The 20,949-nt window shown below is 37.1% G+C and overlaps 1 protein-coding gene across 14 annotated transcripts in view; it reads left to right on the plus strand.

The window, feature by feature from the left end:
• The first annotated feature begins 709 nt into the window (after positions 1 to 709).
• Positions 710 to 20,949, plus strand: part of TCERG1 (transcription elongation regulator 1) — a 51,743-nt gene continuing 31,503 nt past the window's right edge. For 3 of the 14 annotated variants that reach the window (XR_009737618.1, XM_061423872.1, XM_061423873.1), the window contains exons 1-8: positions 710 to 815; positions 6,774 to 6,999; positions 9,192 to 9,344; positions 10,319 to 10,664; positions 10,965 to 11,084; positions 14,970 to 15,212; positions 19,386 to 19,448; positions 20,617 to 20,817. Coding sequence is in view for 13 of the 14 variants with exons in the window: in XM_061423872.1 (XP_061279856.1) it covers positions 757 to 815; positions 6,774 to 6,999; positions 9,192 to 9,344; positions 10,319 to 10,664; positions 10,965 to 11,084; positions 14,970 to 15,212; positions 19,386 to 19,448; positions 20,617 to 20,817 (1,411 nt within the window). In the remaining variant the exon portion in view is untranslated. The remainder of the gene's footprint in view (positions 816 to 6,773; positions 7,000 to 9,191; positions 9,345 to 10,318; positions 10,665 to 10,964; positions 11,085 to 14,969; positions 15,213 to 19,385; positions 19,449 to 20,616; positions 20,818 to 20,949) is intronic. The other 11 variants (XM_061423874.1, XM_061423876.1, XM_061423877.1 and 8 more) reach the window with 6 other exon arrangements.

Here is a 20,949-nt window from a genome sequence, read left to right on the forward strand (position 1 = left end):
GACGCTTTACCTTCTGAGCCACCAGGGAAGTATTAGGGTATGCTAATTTTACACAAGTATACTTTAAAATTGAAGGACGTATGGTTTAAATTATAAATTGCCAAGACGTTTCCTTCCCCCAACTTAATAGAGCAATTTGTAACACTCATCCGCCTGCAACTAATTATTGAATACAGTTTAACAGGTATTCTTGTGGTTAGTAATGTATCATTTAATAACACGGGTATAAACTGGTGGCCCCTTAGGACTCTAGATTCTAAAAATCTGGGAAATAGCTCGTTTCTACAACAACTCTGTGATTGGTTTACCGGCGACCCAGGTCGATTTTTCATTGGCTCACTCAATAGAAATGGTCAAGGCCCGAGCCAATATGACCGGTACGAGGACAATATGGCCCCACAATTGGCTTTCCTGGAAGCCGACAGACACGTGGCTACCGCAGGCCTAGCCGTACGTGGGAGGACCTAGTTTCGCTAACCTCGAGAGGGCGCCGGCGGCTCCTCGTTGCTAGTGTCTCGTTTTCCCATAAAGCCTCTGAGCGACCAATCAACTGACTGTCTCCATACCGCTTTTAAAGTCGGCGGGCCCTTTCACCAATAATAAGGCAGACACCACCCTCAGCTCGGCGATTGATGGAGAGTTTTACAAATCACCTCACAAGTCTCCGCTATCTCCGCCTTTCTCTCACGGGATTGACGATCCACCCGACCAATAGGGGACGCCCAGTCGGCGGGTGGATGAAAGCGGCCCTCTGTAATGGCGGAGCGTGGTGGGGACGGGGGAGACGGTGAGCGATTCAACCCCGGGGAGCTCAGGTAAGGGCACTGCTCCGCCTTACATCTCGGCGCTCCGACGTCCCAGAGGCTAAGCCTGCTGCACGGAGAACCGAGGTGGAGGGTGGACTGAGGAGGCGCGGCGGCCAAGAGCCCGGACCGCATGGGGTTGGAGAAGGGGGAAGGGAAGGCGGCTTGAATGAGACCGGGCCGGGTTTCGGCCGCGGCCTCCTGTGGGTTCTCGGGGCGCTCATTTCCGTTTTCGTGGGGCCCAGGCGCCCCTCGCAGCTTGCGGCCCACAGGCTGGGTCCGGGGTTCCCGCTTTGGGGCCCCGCCTCAGACGCAGTCCGCCTCCGCTTGGGCGGCCCTCAGCCTGACTCCCGGCTTGGCGCCGCCGCGGGCCCAGTTTTCCTCCCTGAAGCCCTCCATGCCGCGGGGCAACTCCTCGGCGCCCTGGCTCGGCCTTCTTCACGTCCTCCGCCGCCTTTTGGTGTTCCCGCGTCCGCCTGGTTCCTTTTTGCCCACGTCGCTTGCTTTCCTTTAACTTCACGCGGCCTCCCTTTCTCATCGTTTGATCCCTTATCCCGAGTTTATGAGGAGTAACAATAGCGGCAGTCATTTGTTTCGTGCTTCCGAGAGCCAGAGAGCCTTTTCCTTAGTGTTTTCTCTTGTGATCCTCACACCCACCTTTTGGAGTAGTTGCTCTTCTGGTTTTGCAGGCCCCGGAGCAAGAGCCACCTTCAGTTAAGTGACTTGCCCATCCTTCAGGTGAGGAAACTGACGTAGAGCCAGGTGTCTTTGGTAGAATCTTGGCTTCAGGAAGTGGCTTGAACGCAGGCAGCCAGGCTTCGGAGCCTGCACTTTTCTATCCTCACTTCTAGTCGTCTGCCCACACTGTCTCCCTAAGGACGGCAGCAATGACCTTTCTCGCCCTGGTTTCTGGGCTGCCTCTGGAATTTTTAATTGTCTTGGAGAGAGAAGTCTTTAATCAGTGGTTTTTGGGGAAAACGAGGTACAGAGCTTTACGTCTGTTTGATACTTTATCTTTTTCTTGGGTGGAAAAAAATGGCATTTCAGATGTTTAGCCCCCATTCTGATTTGTGCCCGTTGTCATTCTTTGAGAATGAGGAAGAGTAGAATAAGTTATGATGACTCTAGCATTGTCTAGAGCTCCAGATAAAATTGTATAAGGAAACTGGGTATTGTTACTAAAGTTTTCAGGGGGGAAAAATCATGTCTTTGAGATGATGAGTTGTCAAAAATTTTTTAGTTTGACAGGAATAAAGTCTTATTTCAGGGATGGATCTCAAATCTTTAAACCCCACGTATATACTTCAATACTAAGTGGTCAGAGTGCATTGCCAGGGTCGTTTAGTATTTAGTGATGAAAGGGTTATACCTGATTCTTATCTCAAGAGGTACTTAAGCTAGCCTTATGGATTGATTTGGAAACATTACTTTGCATTTAAGAGAGTATCTTTCTTCAGTTTTACAGTGAGTAGCCTTTTAGATTTTATTAATAGTAAGTGTAGACGCTGCTGCAAAACTGATTTGAATAGTGCTTTAAATTAGGTGTTCTCTTGCAAATGTTTCATGCCTTAACTTCTGGGGTTGGAAATTCCTTCCACAGCATGTGGTACAGACTTTTATTTTAGCGTTTCTCATGGTTTAAGAGGAATTAGTTTTTTGTGGCCTCTGAGTACAGAAACTGGGGCTTAATTTTTTGCATTTGTATTCTGAATATACGTTATGGTGTTGTCACCGTCATAGTGCCCCACGAATCAGGTTTTCAGGTATATATATCGTAAATAAATTGTTATAGGAGATTTAGAGATGGTCCATTTATTGGACTCACATTTATTGTGTGCTATATAAGAGTCACTGACCTAGGTGCTGGCAGTAGTCTTGAACCGGACTAAAATCCTTTGTCCTCTGGGAGCTTCCATGCTAATTAAGATTGATCTAAATTTCAAACTAACCACATCAGATGAGGAAATCAGCCTACAAGTGTGAAGAGACTACACAAAGTCACTGGGTCCGGATTAAAACCTAGGTCTCCTCACTTAGTCTACTTTATAATTTGCTTCCCATATATCAGCATTTAAAAATTTTGCTCCATTGTGCTAAAGTATTTGCAGTGCTTACCATTGGGAAGATTGCATATCTAGATATAGTACTTCTAGGGAAATAATTTGTTCTTGTAAAAAATCTTTTCTGCATTTCTGTTCATGCATGTACGCTTCTATTTTCGTAAAGATCCAAAGTGGTAGGAATGCGAATAATCCACAATAGGATTTATTTGGAGATCCAAATACCTTTCTATTCCTTTGTGAGTAAGGATCATTAAGATAACTTTTAGAGTCATGTTGGTACAGATACTTTACCCAGGGCCTTTATTTACTTATTAATGCTTTATGACTTATGACAAGGTGCTTGTCTGAATTTCCTCAACTGTACACTGGGAATAAGAATACGCTGGTGTTACCACTAACTAACATGAAACAAGTTCTTTTTCTGTGCTATATTTTCCTTTGTAAAACCGGTGCCAAACTTATCTCATTGAGTTTTTATGATGATTGAAAGACTTAGTACATGTACTAAGTACATGGACTTAGTACATAATGTCCCTATAACTGCTTGGTATAGAAAAAATACCTAGGGTTCACTCTCATTATTAAAACAGTAATTGAACACCTGCCTTCTGGGCTCTGGGAGACATCAATATACTAAAGAGAAAATACTAGTGAGTATAGGTAATATAAAACTAAATAAATGTGAGGATTTTTTTCATAGCATTTACCTCATAGTTGTAAACTCAGATTGGATAATGAGATAGAAAGGAGGTGGGAGAGACTAAGGTGGGAAAGAACTTTGAGCTTTAACTGAAGAATGAGAGAGTCTGTTACATAAAGCTCTGGGGAAAAGCACACCAGGCAGAGGAAGCAAGTGCAGAGGCTTCAGGGTAATGAAGTAGTTGATCAAAAGGATTAGAGTCTGTAGAGAGATCAGCAAGGGCCAGGTTATATACAGCCTGCTAATAATGATTATAATAATATTAATACTGCTACTACTATTAATACTGTTTAACAAGGTAATTTTAGTAGTCACTAAATTATGGTTTTTGATTGCTACTATTACTATACTGATGTTGTAGTAACAGCAATAATAATTAATAAAAATGTGCTGAGCACTGTTCCAAGTACTTCATTAGCTTCTTTAACCCTCACTGCAGGTAAGGTTGTTGTGATAAAGTGCATATAAAGAGCTCAGCACGTGTGATATACATATCTGACATAAGAAAATGGCAGCTTGAGGCTGTCGATAGAGGAAATGATGTGAATTTTGCTAGCATTTTCACTGCAGACATTTGAAAGCATCTAGCTTTTCAGGTAGAGTACTATGCTAGGTTTTGTGGGAGAATGAAAGTAATGATGGTTAAAATAGTTCACTGTGTCCCAGGTACCATCCTAAATGTTTCACGGGGATTATCTTATTAAACAGAGAGAGAGGTTTCATTTCTGTCCCCACTGCCCCTCACTTACATCTGAGTATATTCAGGTTCAGAAAATAGGTAAGAAGCCTGAAACAGAAGGCAGAGCCCTGGTTTGACTTGCCATGGTTTTAGAGCCTAAAATACTTAACTTCAAGTTAGAGCTAGAAAGTGTGACATTCAAAAGAAAGAAATAATGTATAGCTGAAGACTGAGATGGAATATCTTTCCTTGGTGAAGATTTTTCCTGTCCCAAAGGTTAAGACATTGCTTCGGTAACAGTGACCCATCAGCGTTTTGGGAGTGCGTGTAATTTGAAAAAGGCTGATTATTGTTTCTGCAGTCACTGCTTTTAACTCATACTTCTACCATTGGAGTGTAGGATGATTTGCAGATTTGGTGAAATATGTTTGGTATAGTAGTTCTGGATGTGTTTACAATCCTTGTGTTCTCCTAGAAGGCAAGTTGGTTCTTTTATTAGGATTTTTTTTAATGTCCGAATTGAACTACGATGTGGAAAATTTAGAGAAAGTTGAAAGGGTAGTCTTAAGCACAGGGTTGAAAAATGTAGGAAAGTTGGAAGAATCTGGTGAGGCGAGAGTGTCAGAATGATTATTATCAGATGCACATGAGGATATAATTGTTAATCTTCTCCTGAGCACTGGAATGTAAATTTCATGTTTATAATGGAGAGAATTATTGTAGCTAGTAGGTAGACTGTGATAGGTGCTCAGTAAATTCACTATGGCATATTATAGTAAAGATTTTTATAAGATTCTACATACCCTATTTATAAGGTACAGTATCACCTACATATTCATTGGTTCATTCAGCAAATACTACTGAGCCCTGCTATGGGCAGGCATAAATAACTATGTGCTGGGGATATAAAGGTGAACAGGACAGACAATTCTTGCTCTAAAGGGGCTAACATAGACAGCATGGTGTAGTATATAAGAGCCTTTCGCCTGTGTTTGAATTTTGGAGAAGTAAATGGCAACCCACTCCAGTATTCATGCCTGGAAAATCCCATAGACCGAGGAGCCTGGTAGGCTACAGTCCATGGAGTCGCAAAGAGTCAGACACGACTGAGCGACTTCACTTTCACTTCACTTTACCACTGAACCAGCTGTGTGGCCTTGGATAAGTTGTTTTACTTTTGTGTGCCTTAATCTGTAAAGTGAGGTTGATAAAATCTTATTTCAGAGTTAGGTTGATTGTGTGAATGCTAGGTTGCTTCAGTTGTGTCCAACTTTTTGTGACCCTGTGGACTGTAGCAGGTCAGGCTCCTCTGTCCATGGGATTCTCCAGGCAAGGATACTGGAGTGGGTTCCCACATCCTCCATCAGGAGATCTTCCTGACCCAGATCTTTTATGTCTCCTGCATTGGCAAGCTGGTTCTTTACCACTAGCACCACCTGGGAAGCCCAGTAAGCATTTGTAAGAGTGAAAACATTATTAAAAAAAAAAAAAAGGCACTTAGGAGATAGAGAACACCATCTAATGTGATATTGCTTATCTGCTTGAATGCCATGGAGAAAGTAAAGAAGGTGTTTAGCTAGAGATTGAAGACTGGGGTGGGGTGAAGACAGTACAGAAGTACAGTACAGTACAGTACAGAAGGGCATTCCCTTTTATATGAGAATGCTAATTATGTCTTAAGCTGTTAGCCTCCCCTGCTATAAAAACCTTGTATTTAGAAGTAGCTTCAAGGTTCCAAAAAGTTGCAAAAACAAAAATAGTATGCTTAATGTTAATATTTTACCTGTTCTGCTTTGTTGCTTGGTCACGTATGTGCTCTCTGTTACCCTGAACCATTTGTGGTAAAGGGTCACACACACCATGGCCCTTTACCTATAAATACTCCAGTGCTTGTTTTCTGAGAATAGTGATCTTCTCTGGGACAGCACTGTTACCTACTTTGTAAATTTGCACTGATAAAAAGTAATCTTTTGCCTTTATTCCAGTGTTGTCTGTTAATGCATTATGTTCTTTATCATATTTCTTCTCTCTAGTTTAGTATCCTGTCTAGAGTTGGAATTGTATTGTCATGTCTCTTTGGCTTCCTTTAATCTAGAACATTTCCACAACTTTCCTTTTTTCTTCTTTTTATAACAGCATTTCTGAAGAATATACTCCCTGCTCCCCACTTTGTAATAGAACATTATTTTGTGTTTGTCTAATAACTCATTATGTTGAGGTTAAACATTCTTGCTTGGAATAGGTGGTATTGTGTCCCTCTCAGTTGTGTTAGGTCAGTTTCTCTATTGCATAGTGTTTTGTTTATCCTTATTTCTATTGTAAGAAACATGTGGAAAGATATATTAAGACCATGCAAATAACCCCCTCATTTCCTCCTAGATTTGGTGTCCATTGATACAGTGATACAAAATGATGACTTTCCAACTCTGCTTGCTCTTAAGGGCTTTAAAAATTGATGTAATCAGAGTTTAGTAGCTATATTTTTCTTACTTTGAGAAAGAAAATTTTATTCATTGGTTTCCATACAGGATGGCTCAACAGCAGGCCTTGAGGTTCCGAGGCCCAGCTCCCCCACCAAACGCAGTGATGCGAGGCCCACCACCTCTGATGCGACCTCCTCCACCTTTTGGTATGATGCGAGGCCCTCCTCCACCCCCTCGGCCCCCATTTGGACGTCCCCCTTTTGATCCTAATATGCCACCAATGCCTCCTCCAGGAGGGATTCCTCCACCTATGGGCCCTCCACACCTTCAGGTAAAGAATGTAGAGATAGCTATTTCTTTGTTGGTGTTAGTATCAATAGTATGTATGAGTTTTGTATGTATGAATAAAACTTGTATTCTTGGGTTTATAGGAGAATGAGAACTAAAGAGAACATCTTTATACTAATGTGTTGCTTCAAAAGCACTGATAATGATAATTAGTATGGAAATTCAGAATGGAAATTTATATGGTGATGAAAAAATATGTATATTAGGATTGAATAAGGTAGTTCTAACTTGCTTTCATCTCTGACAGTTGTCTTTAATAATCTTCTTGATGGGAAATGATATTTGAAAGCTTATGTGTAAAGAGAGGGAAGTTTGTTTTCAGTGATATACATTACTAATGAGTTTATATATATTTATATATTCCTGAAGAATTCTTTCCATGAATGATCCCTAGTATAGAATCTAGAATGTGACAATCAGCACATTTTGTAAGCACAGTATTTTAATTTTTTTCCTTTCCTAGGAAAAAATATGAATGTCTCACAGTTTTAGAAATAGAATTTTTGTGAAATTTCCTTAAATGAAAATTTTCCTAGTGTTTTAGCCTGAAGCATATATCCTTTACTGAAGTTATGAAGGTATCAACTCTCAAATACCTACTTTTGAGATTATATTCTTTTTGACTGTTTCTGAGTTTTCCGTTTATTTAACCTATACAGTTCTGAAACCAAATACAGTAGTATCATATGCCTTCTGTTAGCTTAGATAATCAAGAATGAATTTACTAAAAATAGAGATAATGAGGTACTATTTAAGTGATGTTAGCTCTGATAGAATTGTGTGTATGGCAGAAACACCAGATTTTAGTACTTTGCTTAGTTATTTTGTTGCCCTCCTAGAATAAGCCTGTCCCTCCTTTCCCCCTAGCCCTCTTAAACAGTTAAATGGTTTTATATTTTCTTTAGAATTAGAATATGAAGTAACTTTTTGACTTGTTGACTGTGGTATAACTTGTTACGTGTGAATTTACTCTATTTTGTGCCTTTAAGAGTTAAACCTCTTTGTGGAATATTATAAAATGTAATGGGTTAATGGAAATATATCAGATGTTGTAATGGGATGCTTCCTAATGTGATGCTTTTTTTGGTCTTGATGGACCATTGTGTGATTTTACTTTAAATCCAAATGATTTTCAGATACTGTGTAGCATATATTTGGAATGAATATTTTATAGAACATGGGCCTGTGTGCTGATTGATGCTTGAAAGACAGTCATTTGAATCTAGAAACACGAGTATGGAAAAGAAAACTTTTTTAGGAAAAAAAGTAACTTTCACATTATTGGCATAGTGTCAATTCCATTATCCAGATTAAGATGCTTTGGATAATTAAGTTCTAATGTTACTTGTAGATTATAGAGGAAATCTTTTAATCCCTGTTCAAAATCTGTTTTCAGAATTGCAGACCTTTTTTCTACTTTAGTGAGTAAGATATAGCAGTTACAGTTAAATTCTTTGGTTCAGGATCTTGGGTTGAGTCAGCAATCATTGAAGGAATTATGAGGGATAGTGTTGAATCAGTAATGGTTTCGGGAGATTTATTTTTTTAATTGTAATATATACCATTTAGATTCTTTTCACAAAAGTAAAGTGAATAATTATTTTACTGTATCTTTTAAACTTACTAATGTTAGCATCTTTGGTGAGCTACATTATTATTATTTGAAAACTAGGAAATAAATGTTTTCCTAGCTAATAATTTTTTCCATATAGGAAAAGAGAATAAAAGGTTAGGTATATCTGATTTTTCTTTTTAAGTTATTACTTGTTATTTGTAAAATAACATTTCTCTTATAGTTTGTTGGTTCCTGTTGTAGGTGAGCTGTCAAGGCATTGGGTGGCTGGTGTTAAGAGAATCAGTTTTTTTCTTCTGAAAGTAATGTAGTGCCCAATATATGAAATAGCAGTTAAGGTATAAATAATAAAGCAAAACTCACCTATAATTCTACAACCCAGAGATGACTGTTATTAGTATCTTGACATACTTTCTTCTAGTCTGTTTAGTAATCATTTTTATTACAGAAAAACTTTGCTTACACAACAACCTAGGTAAATGTATTTGAATTGACTATAAAGCTAATTTCTCTTACAGTGCCTTACCTTTTGGGTAGAATTTAGTAATAATTTGAAGGAAAAAAGACAAACACAAGTGACATTACTTCTTGTGAATTAACAGAGACCACCTTTCATGCCTCCACCCATGGGAACCATGCCTCCTCCTCCTGGTATGATGTTTCCACCAGGAATGCCTCCCGTGACTGCTCCTGGTACTCCAGCACTGCCTCCTACTGAGGAGATATGGGTTGAAAATAAAACTCCAGATGGGAAGGTAAATTATGAAATGTATTTAGGTTGTTATCTTCTTGGTGACAGAAGAGTAAAACCTGGGAATTTGGCAGATTGAAATCAGTGACTATATCCTTGCCAATTAAGAATGAAACTCAAGTAAGCCAGGGTAGGGCAGGACTCTAGGAAAGGTTCACTTGGTTGGACTTCTGCACAGACGTAAGGTGGCCTGGAGCACTATCATAGGTTTGCCTGTGATTCTGAAACCTGTGTTTTTAAATACACACCTTAGGTCCCCTGACAGCTCTCAGGTTTAGTGTTTACTGGGAGAACTCACAGGACTCAGCAGGTAGTTGTATTTGCAGCTATGACTAATTATAGAAAAAGGATACAAAGCAAAACCAGCAAAGAAAAAAAAGGTGCATGGGGCGGAGTCTGGAGGAAACCAAGCACAAGCTTTCAGGAGTCCTTTCAGTTGGAGTCTCATAAGAGTGTGTTTAATTCCTGTGCCATGGAATTGTGAAAACACTGGTAAAGTGTTGTCTGCCAGGGACGCTATCCTGAGCTGAGGAATCAAGGTTTTCATTGGGGACTGGTCCCATATCTGGTACCATCTGCCTTACACTTACCAAATTCCAGACTTTAGAAGGAAGGCAGGTATAGAGCATAAACTGCATTGTTTGCGTAAGTAGTTGAGCCATTCCTATCAGTTAGGTAATGGTGGACAATGGCTTTCTAAGGATAGCGGTCTTAGATCTGCTGTGTTAACTATGCACAAAACATAGCCTTGGTTCTCCTTTTTTGATGTGTTAAAAATACAGTATGCTCTTTATAGAAAATTGAGGGAAAAGGAAAAAGTGAAAAATTACCAATAATCTCATATGAACAGCTGATTCTGATGTACTTTCTCTTTTCTAGGTTTTTAAAAAAATACTATTTAAGACAAAATATCATTGTATTATTTATAAATGATAGTTGACAGGTTCTTTGAAACTGATGATTTTGCTTCTTCTGCAGGTTTATTATTATAATGCTCGGACACGTGAATCTGCATGGACCAAGCCAGATGGAGTTAAGGTTATTCAGCAGTCAGAACTGACACCTATGCTTGCAGCCCAGGCGCAGGTTCAGGCCCAGGCCCAGGCCCAAGCACAAGCTCAAGCACAGGCGCAGGCCCAGGCCCAGGCCCAGGCGCAGGCGCAAGTGCAGGCGCAAGTGCAAGTGCAAGCACAGGCAGTCGGTGCTTCCACCCCTACGACCAGTAGCCCAGCGCCTGCAGTATCTACTTCAGCATCATCGTCAACCCCATCCTCTACCACTTCCACCACCACAACTGCCTCTTCAGTTTCGCAGACAGTATCAAGTGAGTATTGGTCAGCATGTGTTTTCATTTAGGGACTAGAGAAATGGACAAGTAGGAATGCATTCCCATATGGTCCTAGTTTAAGTATTATCCTTGATATTATTTAAAATACATTTTTGACATTAAGACTTTTGGCTAAAAAGAACAGAAGTTTATATTAGTAGAAAAAATTATTTGTTCAATTGAAATTCATGAAGCTAAACTGGAAAAGTGCAGAGTTAGCTGTTCAACTTGGCCAACAGTAATGTTGGGTGCTGTGGATTTGCAAAATAAGTGTGAGTCTTGGCCCCTATCTTGCAGAGTTTCCAGTTTTTCTAATTGAGGAGGCAAGAAAAATGCATGTGAAACAATTAGAAAATAGTGTGCAGAGTTATACAGCGAAGCTAGAAGATATAAGAATTCAAGAAAACGGAGAGACAAGTGAGTGGACTACATGGGTATTGAGATGGATCATAAAGGGTGTGTAATAGGATTTGAATAGGTTCAAAATTTCAGAGAGGTGTTTCAGATGGGGGAAACATAGGTCAGGAAATGACGGTAAATATAGTTTGTAAGATTGTTAGGTGGGAGGCTTTTTATTAGGTAATATATTGAATAAGAGACCAGGTTATGGAGAGTTTTAAGAACCAGGCAGATAAGTGAGGCAGGCAGGCGCTAGGTGGTTTGTATAAATTTAGTATTCTGTAAGATTTTTTTCTTGTGCTCATTTTCTGGTTAATGTTGAAATTGGGGAAACTTAGGAAAACTTGCAGTAATCTTGTTTAAAGGTAGCTAGGTCTCGGAATGATGTGCAGGCAGATGTAATGAGGACTTGAGTTAGAAGCAGTCCAAAAGGTAAGAGAACTTTCAGGTATGAAATCACAGAAGCCCAAAGGTACGTCTTTTCTCTAAAGATTAGCAGTGATGAATAGACTTCAGGGGTGAGGAGAGAAGAATGTTAATTTGCTTAAAAGACTGTCATTAATATTTATGATACTATTTCTGGGTTTATTTTTTTTAAATATATAAATACAGTACTTATTCTGCAGGTTCAGATTGAGCACCCAAATATTTAAATAATTTTATTGATTTGATTATTTAATATGATATGAAGATACATAGTTATCCTTATAAGGGAATTACAATCCTAAGAGTCTTTTCCTACCTGGATAATAGGTGAGAATAAGGGGGAAAAAAGAAACTCTTCTCCCTCCCCCAGTAGCTTTGGGGACTAGGGAATTATTAGTGTATATTACCTTATAAGAAATAAGAGAAATCTAGTCATTTTAAAAATTCAAATTTGATTTTATTTACACAAGTAGTAACTGAAGTAGTAAGGTACCTGTGTAAGGGAGACAGTTTTTTTAAAGGCCCTATCTGATATTTTTCAGATAGCTTGGGAGAAAATATACTTAATAGAAAGATGTAAATAATGCTTTATTAGTCTGATTTCTTCTGTAGCTATGTTGACTTCTGAAAATTTAGAAGTTTAGCAGTGATACCAGCTAGTTGGTTGAGGATCTTTGCCTTTTTATAGGCAAATGTTTCTTAAACCTGTGCGGCAAGGCAAAAAGCTGCCAGTTTTTATGGGGTACTTTTGGTCGAAATGGGAGACGGAGATCGTTAAAAGCATTGTGGTTCTGTGGGGGAGGCTCTGTGTTGATTCTGTTGTTTTCCCTGTCTTCTTCGGAAAGAGAATCCGTAGTATTTGTTAAGGAAAGTGGATAGCCAAAAACTTTGAACTGTTCTCTATATATTCCATTTCTGTATTGGAATGGTCTATCAGTAGGCCCATAGGTGTCTTGTGGTTATTAACCATTCTATTCAGAATTCCTGTTTTTTTTTTTTTTTGCATACTCTTCAGTGATAGAAAGGAAGGTCTTTATTCTAAGAACAAAACAGTGAAATCTTGTTCTTTTTACTGCCTTTAAACATCAGTTTTGATGTTGTCTTTCAGTATTCCTGACATCTATTTTTATTTCGCTTGATTCAGTCATGAAGTGTTACCATACTATAATTCTTAGTATAATTCTTACTATAATTCTTAGAATTCTTTTTCCATCTCTTAGAGGCAGTCACTTGTCTTTAGTTAAGGTCCGAGGCTGGATTAGTAGTATATTTTGAGTTCTAGTGTTACACTAGTCATTTTAGCAAATGAAGCTAATAGAAATTTACTTATTATAAAGTCCTAGCTACCATTCTCCCAGCTCCTCATTTAATTTTAATTCTTTTATTTCCTTTGTCCCTTTTCTGTCATGACTCCCGGCCCCTAATCAAATTCAGAAAATCCTGTTTCAGCAAGAGGATGAGTGAATACTTTCTGCCATCTCCATTGGTGTACCTTTCCCCTTGAAATTTGATCCCTTTCTAACTCATTTTCCTGATTCCAGTACTTTATATCATAATTTTAACAAATATTACTAAGTACTATTACCATAATACTTTGAAAAAATGTAATTCTATTAACTGCAGTGTAAATCTGGGTAAATGGAACTGAAAATTAAGGAGTTTGTATTTTAACCCCAGTTGAGCCTAAACTCGTTTTATCTTGTGCAAATTTGTGAAAAATGCTGATGAAATCCTACTTCTCAGGGAAGTTGGGAAATAACTAGATATATTTTCAGCCATTGCAGTAGATTACAAATGATAAATGGTATATGTATGGGACTGGGCAAATGTTGCATGTAATTTGTATTTTTCACACTGTTATAAAATTATATTAATATGATACTGTACCCTAAGGCTAGGTCTATGCTAGACCACCAATTCATTCCTGGGCCCCTGAAGATACTTGTTTGGCCCTGCTGTCTATTTAGCCAAGGTGAGTCCCTCATTAACAAGTATGAAATTGCACACATCTTCCCAGCCTAAGTGAGTTTTTCATTGTTAGGAGCTGAAGGAAAGATAGTGACACATTTTTCAGTTGAATTATTGGGTGGTTTGCATTAGACAGTGTGCTTTCCCTTAGAATAAAATTGGCATAAAGGTTGGGAAAGCACTGTTTTATTTATAAATTTGATGAATTCATTCTTCGTCCAATATAGGTAAAGTCTGACATTTTTCCTTCTGTCAAGATAAAGATGACGTATTTGTTACCAATGAATTATAAAAACAAATTTTGTTTTGGAACTAGATGGTTTAGTTCTGTGCAATATTATATTTGAGAACTGAAACTTTAAAGGAGAGAAATATGAATTTTGTATATTTCGAGAGTCACAATTTGATTTTATGTGCGATTACCAGGGGTGAAATGTTTTTATTTTTCATATCTAAAAAAGAATGTATTAGCAGAACCAGATTATCCTGAATTTCACATTCTCCTGGTCTCACATTGGAAACCTGAGTGGTTTTTTTTTTCCTCTTTTTTTAACCTTTTTATTTTGAAATAATTACAAAGAAACCCGTTTTTTTTTACTCCATTTGTTCATATCCAGTCAGTCATTAGTTATTGCATATCTTTTTCCCTCTGTTCTTCCTTTCTTGGACAACTTCAGATGTATGAAATTGATTTTCACATCTCTGTTTTTCCTTTTCTTCCTATGCATCTGCCAGGTTAATTCATCAAATGAACAGTGATTATTACTCTTTCATTCAGAAACCTTCATTCTGCCTCCACTCATCCCTTTTACATTCATGAAGTCACATAAATAACACGTGAATGCATTCTTATTAAAAAAGAAAAATCAAACTCTGAAGCATGTGTAGTAAAAATAAAAGGGTATATACAGATACAGTTTGGTGTTCATTCTTTTAGATTATGTCTCTGCATTTACATGAGTTCTTCCCTTTCCCTACCCAGTCGAGTGCAAACTCATAAGTTGTGTGTTCAAGGCCTCCCAATTTATGCTTCTTGCCTACCTTTCCAGCTGTAATTTACTGGTTCTGTTGATATGCCTAGTGTTTGACTAGTTAACTGCTTGCCTTCTGTTTTCTAAACAAGTCCTTTTTGTCCCCTACTCTTTGCTTTTACTCAGTTTTCTCACCACTTGCTTATTTTCTCTTTTCACTTTGTCATTTTCCTTGTTAAAATCATAATCTTTCAAGGCCTATCATCACAGTATGAAATTTTCTGTACCGTCTCACAGTAGAAGTGGTCTTTGGGTCTTGATTCACACTCCTGTACATTTATCCCATCTCACTTTGTATTTTAGTTATTATTTGTGTTTCATTTAACTATTTTCAAGCTTCTTGAAGACAGAGACCTTGTTATAAATACCTTTCAGTGCATGGAATGGGCCCTTAAATACTGAATGAGTGAATGATGAATGAGTATAGTAAAATCGTTTATGAACGAGTGATACATATTTTTGTTTTATTTCTTATCAGCACCCACAACACAAGATCAGACCCCAAGTTCTGCTGTTTCAGTTGCCACGCCTACAGTTAGTGTTTCAACTCCTGCTCCTACAGCCACACCTGTGCAAACCGTTCCTCAGCCGCACCCCCAGACGTTACCTCCTGCTGTTCCGCATTCAGTGCCTCAGCCAGCAGCAGCAATCCCTGCTTTTCCACCAGTCATGGTACCTCCGTTTCGTGTTCCCCTTCCTGGCATGCCAATTCCACTTCCAGGTAACCAACAGATGATAACAGTTTCTCCAGTTATGTTTTCATATTGTCAGTTAGTTTGTTCTCATGTGTCTGTTACATTTGAAATTTGCCTTGAATCTCACTTGTTTGAAACATTTTTGAAAGATTCATGGCTAACTGCAATATTTTCTCTTCAGTTTTGGTAAATGTCCTTTTTTGTTATTGTTGTTTACATGTCTTAAAATTAGAGCCACATTTAAAGCTACACTCGTTTTGGATAATGGCCTCAATGAATTAAAAGTGATCATCTTTTTGTGTAAATGTGTTCTAAATGCCATATTTTAAGGGATTGACTGTATGAAGTTAAGAAATCACGTGATAAGAGTTACCACAAGTGATTTATATATCATCCATTGGTCCAAGCACTTTACGTGTAATAAGTCATGTAATTTTCACCACCATCTTAGGAGGTAGATACACAGACAGGTTAAGGTTACTTGCCCATGGTCACATAGCTGCTGATAAGGTGTTGGGGTTTGAGTCTGGGCACTTCAGATCCAAATACTATGCTCATAATAATGATGTTATACTGAGAAAAAACTGTGAGTCATGTAATTTAAAAAATTCATGTGAAACAAAACGCGTGCTTCCCCTGTAACAATTGTGAAGTATAACATATACCACTTAAATGTTTACATAATTGCAGTGAATTCATGTGTTTTATTTTCTTAGGGGAAATCATTTCAACTAGAAAAGGAATTAAAAGATTTGGAGTAAAGTTTTTCCCCATAGGAATCAAACAATGATAGTGTTCAGCATCCTAAATATGAGAGTGTTTGCTGTTGTCAGACACATTTACTCCTTAATCCATCGTCTGTTCTCCTAGATTTATAGTTGAAAATATTGATCCCTTAAAGAGGTCAGGGCTTCCCTGGTGGCTCAGACAGTAAAGAATCTGCCTGCAGTTCAGGAAACCCAGTTTGGATCTCTGGGTTGGGAAGGTCCCCTGGAGGAGGAAATGGCAACCCATTTCAAGATTCTTGCCTGGGAAATCCCATGGACAAAGGAGCCTGGTGGGCTATAGTCCATAGTTGGACATGACTGAGCGACTGACACTTTAACTAAAGAGGTCAAGTTTACAAGGCTAGTTTGTAGCAAAGATGAATAGAACCTAGGCCTCCTGTCTCCTAATTTCAGGTTCTTTCCACCTGACTGCTACTTTATTGCATTATTTTTTATGTAAAATAGGGTTGTGATACAGCTGTTAAGAGTTGTACACATGAATCATCACTGTTGCTCTAATTGTCTATTTCCTTGTATTTGAAAAGAACACTTTCAGCTATTATACCTGAGCAAGAAGCCAAAAATTTAAGAATTAGTGGGTTTTTTAGAAAATCTTTTTCATGTTCTTGTAGTGTTAGATAATGCATAGTATATGATATTTAAGAAACTGAAATCATTTGAAAGTAAGAAGAAAATAAAAAAATTTTCTCAAATACTAGGTATTACCCTTTTTCAAAATTAAAGATAAACAGCTAGATACTTTCCTCTTTGGAGTACTCTTTGTAGAAAATGAAGTGATAAATGGATAAAAGCATGACATAACCTCTTGCAATCTTGGTCTGCTTTAGGGCCAGGACAGTGTTAAGACCAGATCCTGAATTCTGAGTCATCTTAAGGATCTGGGGTTGTTAATTCTGTAGAGAGAAGATTGAGAGGTAGCATAATAACATATGAAACATTGGAAAGGCTGTTAGCTAAAAGAGTTTTGTTTTGCTGTGGAGGTTCTTAATAGTACCAGTGAGTAGCAAAGAGTAGCCAAAATTATTTTTATAGGAAGTGGAATTTTGTCACAATAAAATCCCTTCAGTTACAGCTGTCTTTGAATATCTTGGTCTTCTCTGGCCCTCACCCACCATTGAATTTTAGAACAGTTGGTAAACATTTGAGTTACCAGATGAGGTAGCACCTATGAAGTTTGGCAGCAAAAAACATTTAATAAATGGCAGCCATTAATGACATTTTGTAGGTCAGTTGGAAGACAACCTGAATTAGATAATCTATAAAACTTTGTGCATGATACCAAAGATTCTTTGGAGAGGGAACTAATTTTTTATAGAAAGTAATATTAATATTTTTGAAGTAATATTTGTTGAATATTTGTAGTAAGGTAAATGGGGGATTTGGATGTAATTTATCTTGGAGCCTTAAATGCTGTTTGAAACAGCAATGTATGGCTCTGAGGATGATTAAAGAGGGGATGCTCAAACAAAATGAAGGAAAGGAGTGGAAGAGTTAGGTGTAAAATAAAACCTTCAGAGGTGGGCTTTGGGATAATGAATTGGATTAGGATTATAGGATTTCTACTGTAAAATCTTATTTGCAATTTTAAGAATCTTATAGTCAGTGACATCAGGATTATCCAGAATACTAAATGGAATTTTCTAATTTCCTGGTAGAACATAATTTGAGGATGGATGGAGTTGTAGGAAAATTGAACCAATGCTCCTTTTAAAAAGAAGACTAAAAATTTAGCCCTTTGGTTATTTTGTGAATCTTCATGGTGTGCATATAGTCACCCTCAGAAAACCTCAATTTGGTCTTTTTAACATGAGAAGAAACAGACATGTTCTTTTATCGTGACCTATAATATTGATAGTCAAATACAAGAGTTCTCTGTTGGCTCAGTTGATATTAGACAATGGCAGTTAGGCCTAAATATCAGTAGGTAGGATTTTCTTCTGTTTTAGTTGTATAGTTGAAATTATGTATTGGGGAATGTCTTTAGGAACAATCTTTGAGAATAAAGTTCATATATTCTAAGAATTGAATTTCTAGTGCTGGCTTACTAGGCTCAGTGGTCCTGCAGATGGCAGTATTTATACTAATTTAAACCTAATACATGTTGTAACTTCCTTAACCAAATGAATTTTTCCATTGCTTTCTTTAAACATGGAAAATAAAACTGTACATATAGCTACTCAGCATGCTTTTATGGTCCAGTGCATTTGTTTTAGTTTCAGTGTTAATAGAAGGTTTAGCTTTGTTTTTATTTAAAATGTAATTAAGAAGTTAAGGCAGTTTGCAAAAATTGGCAGTATTTTTGTGTGTGTGTGAGTGAACATAGGCACATTATTTATAAACCCAGGAGTTTAGCTTAAATTTTTTTCTCTGAATCATGAAGAATTTCTTTTCATGTACTTTGTGGGGAAAATAGTTTATTCTTTTTAATTTTTGTCAGTACTAAAATAGGTTTAGTATTTTTTTAGCCAAAACAAATAGAAAATAAAATTTAATTTCCAAACCCTTTGCCTTTTCCTTAAAAAATTTTTAAAAATTCACTCTCTAATTTCAAATTTCCTCAATTAAAAAATCTTACGTTTCCAGCTTTTCCTTTCATTCCCTTTTTATCATTATTGTAATGCATCGTGATGAGGCTTCATTCTTCTTCTAATGTACGTAATTTCCATTCCTTTAGCCAGCTTAAACAAATTGAGGTTTCTAAATTAATCAACCCATGTAGTCATCAGTGGGGCTGTATTTTTCTTAATTCGTTAGCCTGCCTCCACAGTGTCCCAAGCCCATGGCATTCCACAGAGCAGGCACTACACGTGGATATTCTGTCTTTAGTTGAATGCTACCCTCCTCTTCATCCTTGCCCTTTTATTATTTGCAGTAGAATATTTGGGTCTGTCTCCTACTTAGTTTTCTTCCTTGCTCTCACCCTCTTTGTCCTACCTTACTGTTCTCCTTTTGCATGGTTGTGCTCCATGCCTCTGCTTCTGCATGTAGTTCCCACTTAGCAGCAGCACAGAGAAGGTATCTTGTCAGTGCCATGCTGTGTCTGCCTTTCACTGGTTTCTTAAGCAGCATGGACTTGATATCCTGTGGGAAAATGTCCCACATGGAAACCTGTTATGCATATGTAATGAAGGGACTCTTCCTTTGTTGACTTTAAACTCTTGAGACTCCTTCAAAAATTACCAGCTGGTTTGATAAAAAGGTAATTGATGCTATAACTTAGAACTAGTTATCATTGAATTTGGCACCACTTCCCATAAAATGTCAAACAGAAAGAAAGTTTACTCCATCCTTGGTCTTTTTCATTTGGAAATAACATTCTAAATTGTAGTGGTAAATTATTTCCCTGAATCCCAGTGGTAGCCGACATACAATGGCAGCTTTCCAACGTATGCTTGCTTATCCATTTTACAGGTGTAGCAATGATGCAAATAGTCAGCTGCCCGTATGTAAAGACAGTCGCTACCACCAAGACCGGTAATTTTTAAAACCATCTTAGTTTGTTTTGTCTGTAAGTTGGCATGGTAGTGAATGTTGTTGTTTATCCTTTTATTTATTTATTTTGCCCAAGTGAGTGGATTTTTTTTATATTTTTCTTTTTAATGAGCAGTATAAATGCAGTTGTCATATTTGGCCAACACTTAATTTTCCCAGTTGCCTGTAGTATTAGCTTTGTTGGTTCACAAAAGCAAATAAGGTCAGATCACTTTATATCTTGATTTCTGTAATAAGTGTAAACAACTTCATTCTCATATTCATAACATTTAATTTTATTTTTGATGTGTGTTTTTAAGTTAAATATAAAAAAATCATTTCCATGTGTAAAGTGATGTGATTATGCTTGCATGCTAGTGAGTTTATGTGTGTGAATATTTGTGTGTTTATAGTATAAATTTGCATTTTAAAGTTACTGAAGTTAACTACCTGAAACTTAAATTCTAGTATAGGATATGAAGTTCTTTTTTTTTTTTTTCCAATTTTAATTCACATTTTTGATTATGTAGCACCAGCTTATTTAGCTGTCTGGTGAAAAATATAAATCTTGGCTTATCTTTTAAACATAAAAGAAATTTTGCTCTCTTTTTGGAAAATAATAAACTGTCAGAGTTTACAGGACTATGTGACTTAATCACTTAGTATGCTAAAATTGATTTGATAACAAAGTCAGGGACTTACTTTTACTTATTTATTTTTTCAGTCATTTACTTTGAAATAGAGTTTTATTCATATCCTTTTTAGGTATCTTAGAATAAGAAAATAATTTTTCCTCAGGAAATATTCCTAGTAAATGTGCTTATTGCTTTGATTTCATTAGAACTTAAATTCTTTATAAAAATATATTTCTATTAATTAGAGAATTTATCATTTTTATAGTTTTATGTTATTATGATTTATCAAGATTTCGTTATAGGTGTGACGCAAATTTCTGACTTTAAGGTACTTCTTGGGTTGAATTTCTGAATCTAATTGAATTTAGGCATTAGAAGTAAGCCAGATTTAAGTAATTAATATTTTATATGATTTTTTTGTTTCAGTTGGCTCATTCATTTATTGATGTTTAATAGATTCAGCTCATATTTTAAAGTTTTACTTTGTATCACAATTTGGTACTTGGATCTAATATTTTCTATTATTCTTCTTTTAGGTGTATTGCCAGGAATGGCCCCTCCTATCGTACCTATGATACATCCCCAGGTTGCTATTGCAGCTTCACCTGCTACCTTAGCTGGAGCAACAGCAGTTTCTGAGTGGACTGAATATAAAACAGCAGATGGGAAGACATATTATTATAATAATAGAACATTAGAATCAACCTGGGAAAAACCCCAAGAGCTAAAAGAAAAAGGTATAGTTGTAATGACTTAGTGGGACATAGTATACATAGAATGGTATTTGAAATTCTGAATTAATTCCTTTTTAAAACATTTGAGGGATTTTCTATTTATATAGTGTTGGATTATTTATTTCCACTGAATTG

The sequence above is a fragment of the Bos javanicus genome, chromosome 7 (genome assembly GCF_032452875.1).
Source record: "Bos javanicus breed banteng chromosome 7, ARS-OSU_banteng_1.0, whole genome shotgun sequence".
Taxonomy (NCBI): Eukaryota; Metazoa; Chordata; class Mammalia; order Artiodactyla; family Bovidae; genus Bos; species Bos javanicus.